This window comes from Crocodylus porosus, unplaced genomic scaffold, assembly GCF_001723895.1.
Source record: "Crocodylus porosus isolate Cpor-Errol unplaced genomic scaffold, CroPor_comp1, whole genome shotgun sequence".
Classification (NCBI taxonomy): domain Eukaryota; kingdom Metazoa; phylum Chordata; order Crocodylia; family Crocodylidae; genus Crocodylus; species Crocodylus porosus.
The window spans coordinates 183,529,701-183,536,456 of NW_017728886.1; the positions used below are offsets into that span (position 1 = coordinate 183,529,701).

At 40.3% G+C, this 6,756-nt stretch overlaps 1 protein-coding gene across 1 annotated transcript in view; it reads left to right on the forward strand.

The window, feature by feature from the left end:
* The first annotated feature begins 35 nt into the window (after nucleotides 1-35).
* AKAIN1 (A-kinase anchor inhibitor 1) overlaps nucleotides 36-6,756 on the forward strand; it is a 17,122-nt gene continuing 10,401 nt past the window's right edge. Inside the window, exon 1 of the mRNA XM_019546473.1 lies at nucleotides 36-141. Coding sequence (XP_019402018.1) covers nucleotides 126-141 — 16 coding nt within the window. The 5' untranslated portion in view covers nucleotides 36-125. The remainder of the gene's footprint in view (nucleotides 142-6,756) is intronic.

The following is a 6,756-nucleotide window of genomic DNA, read 5'->3' on the forward strand; positions in this document are numbered from 1 at the left end:
CCCCCCTCCCCGCGCTCCCGGAGCGGTGCATTGTGGAGGCGGCCGGCGGCGCTGGGAGCTGTCCAAGGTGCTGCCGCACCGCGAGTCCCTGCGGCTCCCCCGCGCGCGGCGCGGCCGGGAGCACCATGGTGTTCGCCCCAGGTAAGGCGCTCCCTCCCCTCGCCGCGCCTGGCTCCCGTCCTCCCCTTCCGCGGGGGCTCTGGGCTTCAGCTCCCTGCCAGAGCCTCAGCCGCAACTCCAGAGGTGGCTGCGGCTGTGTGCCATGCCCCAGAGGGCAGCTCGCCCTGTCTTTTATTTTTTTCCTCAAAGAAGGGCAGCGGATTGACCCTGGGGATGTTTCAACTCCGAAGATGACACAGGTCACCTCTGGGACTGCACCTTCTGCGCCCAGAGTGTGGGAAGAGGGAGGGGAGGGGGGGATTCATCATAAAGGTGCCTAAGTGCTTTGGGCACCTGGCTCCCAGTGTTCAAAGCGGCTTCGGTTGCCCAAGTTTTTGCCTGACGGTGTGTACAGCCAGCCAGACGCTTGGGACATGCTTGAGTCTGGGAGCATTTCAAGGGGATGGCTAGATAGGAAATTCTCTCTGATCAAGCCTCACTAACACAAGACTAAGCCCTGATTGGCCAGACTGGCCCTGTAAGCTTAAGATGCAGAGAGTCGTGGATGCCCTGGTTCAATGCTCTAGAAGTGGCCTTAGACTTAACCCATTTTGTGTGGGGAGGAAGAAGGATGGCCCACCTTGTAGCTTCAGGATATCATTTTGTATCATATCCTATTGTACTGCATAGCATAGCATAGCATATATCATATCATTCTTCTTCAATATAAGTCTTTGTGAAAGGGAACTTTCCATTTCTCACCTCAAGCTTAAAGATACATAGCAAAAATGTCAGGTTAGCAAAAGGGGACATAAAAGAGGTACCTTGAGATTGTTCAGTTGTTCAAGTTTTTAGTTCCTGTTCTGGAGTTTATTTTGCCTTCTCCAGAAATCCTGTGGCCTGGTTAGTGAAAAGATTGGAGTTCAAGATGCTAAGGGATGTAATTCACTCATAAAATAATATCTCTGAGGGTGGAACTGGTCAACATTAAGTTGAAAGGCTGAGCGTTCTGAGAAATAAATACCCATTTTCAGCCATCCCAACATGTCTTGTATTTCAAGCTGCCCAGTTACTTGCTAATTAGATTCTTTCCTGCACAGATGGTCTTGGATTGTGAAGAAAACCAAGGAATCAAGTTGTTTATCTTCCTGAACCAGACTCTGTTTATTGTAGCACACCTTTCAATATCACTGGCACTCTTCTTAATTCCTTTTATCTGACAGTTTGGCTGTCTCTCACCATTAAGCATAGCCAGTTTTTTTTTAAAGCGTCTTAAGACTGGAGCACTGCTGAAAGAGATTACTACTAAAATTAGGAAAACACCTGCTTTCTTTTTCCAAAGCATAGCAATAAAATGACAACTGATCTTCCATTAATAATTACTCTGCTACACAAAACAATTTTTTCACTCTCCTAATCCATAATGAAAAAGAACTTGTTTTATGCAATCACTCTTTTTCAAACTACTATTACATAAAGGAGAGACATTAATTTCCTTGCTAATATTCTTTCATAGCCACTGGTGTCATATTGTAGATAACATAGTGAATAGGGATTTATAGGAGGTTATAAATCAATCATGGAAACTTGACAGTGTCCTAAATGGAGAGAGAGCAAGCTTGAGTGGACTGCATTTTTAAGCAGTTTTTCTTCTCAGAAATCAGTCTTGGTATTATTCCTACTGTGCATACAAAAGAGCCGGCAATTATTTTGTAAATCTATAGCTTTTTTAACACTAGCTATATCACAAAATATGAATTCTATGTTTTTGCTAGGAGCTTCATTCTTCAATTCAAGATTTCATTTCATCTCATTGTGAAGTATTAGCTGGTATTCTATTTCATTTATTTGTCTTTCACAGTGAAACAAAAACCACTATAGGTGGTTATGTGGTGATTCCCTTAGGCTTAACATAAAAAATGATAATCATTCAGTTGCCACTGGTCTCAGGAAAATATATGTAATAGGTTTAAACACAGTACATCTTGTTTAGCTGAAGGCTCTAAATTTTTGCATATGAATAAAATGAGATGATGACTAAACTACTGCACAGCACTAACTTGACTTACCAGTGTGTTATGGTTGTGGATCTTTTTTTTCCTCTAAAAACTATTCATTGGAAGGAATTATTTCAGGTTGAAGTAGAACCTTTAAAATGTAGATTCAATTGACTATTCACTGAACAGTTATTTTCTGGAGAATTGCTATTGCCTATACATGTATTTACCATCTCTCTAGCTGTTGCACTCTGCATGCCGCACTCCTACCAAAACACATTCGATTTATCTTTGGACCCAATGAGGAACGACATTAAGTGTTTAAAAGAAAATGGGCCTGATCCTTTACACCTCTGAAAAGTGGTTTAAATGCTAGCTTTCTGATATGCTTTTTTTTTACACCATTTTTAATTTACTTAAGACAGATGAGTAAAGAAAGGTAGTTAGCTGTGTTAATGTGAAGTTAGAGAGCAGGGCAGTGTGGCACTGGATAGACTAACACATTTAGAAAGGCATGGGCTTTCCTTGGCTACAGCCTACTTTGTCAGATGCTATGAATGGACTTGTAAAGAGTGGAGGTACGAAATAGAAAGAAATAATGTCATTTAAATGCAAAGGATATTGACACAGAGAGGAAAGAAGGGGCCGCTTCTGAGTTAGGTAAAGCTAAGTTGAAGGGATCATCGGGGATAAACAAAGCAGGTAACTCATTGAGGGAAATAGGGGTTATGAAACTGGGTCCACGTAACACAATAAGAATCCATGACCTTTGTTGCGATGATACTTAACACCATCCAGTCTGTGGATGGTTTTTTTGTTCAGCAGTTTCACATTCAAGATCATTTAAAAAGTTTTGTTGGTTAAGAACAGCTACTCTGGCGTCAGTGATAGAATGTCCAGGGAGGTTCAGGTGTTCTGTGATAGGCCTTTGTGTCTTTCTAGAACTGATGTCAAATCGGTATCCATTCATCTTCCATGTAGGGATTATCCCAACTGTCCAATGCAGACAGCACTATATAGGAATTATATAAGTAGACAGTTATAACATATTTGACATTTGTAGAGGAGCAAGTGAATGACCCTAGATGTTATAATCCATGTTGTTTAGTGCAGTGACTGTAGTTTGTGTTGATGAGGAGACACAGCTAGCATCTGGGTCCATTGCAAAGCTGGATGGCTTGGTGAGAATAAGAGTTAGATAGTCTGTTACTGGAAAGAGTTGTATTTTCTATTTCCGGTTTCTCTTTAGTATCCCTGCTCTTAGTCAATTCATAGTATCTGAAAAAGCAGGCTGTAGCCTATGAAAGCTCATGCCTCTGAGCAAGTTAGTCTATAGGTTGCCACATTGCCCTGCCTTCTGCTTAAGACAGATATAAATGATGATATCAAGTGCCAGCAAGTGAAAGAGCAAGTCCAATAACAAAAGGGCATGTTTTAAAATGACACTTTCACGTTTCTTTTGGTTTTAATCTAAATTGAATTTAAGTTTAATTACGATTTACTACATTCCTTGATCTGCTGACCATTTAGATGCCATGGATTAGTGTACAGGAACTGTAAAGCCAGTTTACACAGAAAGTTCACATTGTAGCCACTTGACATCACACACATGGTGCAGCTGCTTTACGGCACTTCTATCATATTGGAAGATTTTCCTTTTTAAGAGGAATGTATTTTCATGTTCTGGCTATTTCTCTGTCTTTAGGTAAATTGTGATGGTTGGAGAGAAGGAAAAAGCTTTTAGTCTCAGGCCAGGTCAAAAAGGAACGTTACATCATCACTATGCAAAAAGCAGTTTTTCTTACGAGCTATTGAAAAAAATAATGAACTCTAGACTTCAAAAATCCATGCAAACACACAGCTGATCAAGCAAGTCCATCATTATGGCAATTCCACAATGTAAAGTTCTGTTTGCAGGATAATGACTACAAAATTGTTAAAGCAGGTGCTTGTTTTGAAGCACCAGGCAAAAATTATGAAAAGATAGTGATAATTTATATGCAGTGAGAAGACATGAACATAATTCATTCCACACTGAGGAATGAGTTTTGGAAAGTGACGTTCCTACTCCGCTACCTGTTGCTTTATAAAACTGTGGCTAGTTATTTCACCTTCAAAAAGAAACATTTAATCATAACCTTCAAATGTTCCTAACAAGCACATAACAAAAAGTACCCTACAGTACTGTTGAGAATTAGAGAATTACACTTTCTTTTAAAACTCCTATTTCAGTCGCTTTCACAAAAAAATTGCCTTTGAAGGTTTAGCCTTCCATGTTGATTCTTAATCCAATGGTAACTTTTTTCATGTGGAAAGTTTGAAGAAAAACAATCAGTCATGTTTAATTTATTAAAACACAAAGCGGGGAAAAGTGCCTTTCATGCTTTAAGGACATTTTCTGACAGTATTTTTCACTTGAATCACTCCAACCATTTGATTTTAAACCATCACTGTGCATGTATATTCCTGCAAGAGAATTACTTCAGTTTCAGAAGTGAGTTTGAAAATAAAGTTACAACGCTATGAATTATATATAGATTATATATTTTTAGTGATAAAAATCTTTGCATACCAGAACAGATTTTATGAAATAATTCTAGTAACTTCCAAGAATTCTGCTCTGATGGGTTCATAGGATCTAAGGTCAGATGAGACCATCAGATGACCTAGGCTGACCTCCTGTGTAATATAGCCATTGCATTTTATGCAGTTACCCCTGCAGTGAACCTGCAGTGAACCTAATACTTCTTTGACAGAAGCAGGATTTGTGTTTTGGCTAGAGCCTATTTTGCAAAAAGGCATCTAGTTTTGATTTTAAGACATCAAAAAGAATTCACTACTTAGTAGCTTTTTCCAAAGGGTAACCACTCTCATAATTACATTTGTGTTTAATTTCTTACCTTGTATAACACTGTGCTCCCGGCATTGGTTATTATTCCTTTTTCCATTATATTAAGGCATTTAGGTACTAGTGTTTTCTTCCTTGTAGGCAATTATAGAATGTAATATTGACCATGCAATCTTGAGAAAGAGAGAAGTTAGGTAGGGGTTAGCTAGATCTGGCAGTATTTTTATAAGAGCCTATTGTATAAGCACATTCCTATAACCTCTGTTATGTGGATTTTTAATTCACAGTGTTCACTTCTCCACCTTTTTCCTGAAGCAATAACCCTGGTAGATTTTCAGCTAGATTTTCATCAGCACAGCTGTTTTTACAATGTTTAAAGCTAATAGTGTAGCTAACTTGCATAATGACACTGCAGATCACAAGTGCATCCTGTACCAAGCAAATTTTAGGAATCTAATTAAACTGCAATTGAAGACATAGCAGCTGCACACTGAAGCAGATGTGCTTACTGGTCTGAATAATCCTGATCTCATCTAATTGAAAAGTTGAGGGTGAGGCCTGGTATGTAATAGGATGTAACCACTTCATGATCTTTTACTTGTTAAATATATTATTGCAATGACTGCCCTGATTCCTAAATGAAAAGGTCAAGACTTTAAGAAATTAGGGCAGAGAAAATTTCTTATCTGTAACTATTGCTTTTAAGATATTTCTTACATCAGCCCCTCCTAAGAACTACTTCAGGAACCTAAGCTCTTTGTTGGGTGTATCCATTTCTCATGCTGAATAAAATATTTTCTGGGATAGATGTGGCCTATGAGCTTTACCCTAGCTGTGGAACTGCATCAACACAGGATTACTTGGTAAGTGGTTAATAGTATAGCTACTGAAGTATGCAATGAAATCAACAAAACTAAAGAATAAGTCAGAAATAGCTGCCCTAGTTTTAACTTGTTTATGGTTTTAGTCAAATACTGCAAGGTACTGTGCTGAATATGTTAATATATTTCAAGTTGGAGAAGAAACTATTTTATCAAATTACTGAGAGAAGGAACCTTTCTCTACCAGAATAGTCGGCTAAATCCTTAGGTGATTTGTCACCAGAACTCATAGCCGGGTGTTCAAAGTTCAGTGGACTCTGTAGAATGAGACGTGTTTAGGTCTTCTTATTGTATCTGAATTACACTACCTTTAGAATCCTTCTTGGCACTGGCTCTGCAGCTACTGAACACAAAAGTACACAGTGGAAAAAGCAAAGACAGTGACTTAGCTTGACCTCTAAAGATTTTTTGCCTTCAGGTCAATAATGAGGGTTTTTGTTCTAGAGGAAATGGCTCTGCTAATGTCTACTGTAGTTGTTCTAGGGATAAGTAATACCTCAGTTTTTAATACTGTCAGGTTTTACACCATTAATGAGAATTAAATTCACTTACTGAGAAATAGTGACAGCTGGACTTTTACAATATACCTGTGGGAGTTTGGGGTAGGTCACCTGGTTGTGAGTCACCCCAAATCCCCGAATGGCCCCTGGAGAGGAGGGGGGTATGCGCCGGACCGCTTGCGCTACCGTTAATCTCGCCTGCCACGTCTTGATGGAAAAAGGGGGTTCACCCAAAATGGGGCGCAGACGGTCCAACGCGAAAGGGTACCCCGGCTCCAAAGTCCGGGGGTCCTGAGGGCTCCTCGCTCCCCTACACCCTCGCCCGAGCCTCCGGTGTATGGGGGCCCCGTTGGGGGCTCCCTTGCGACGGACTAGTCCGGCGGGGTACCCGCCCACTGACGGACCCGCCCCGGAGTCCGCCCAGCACCTAG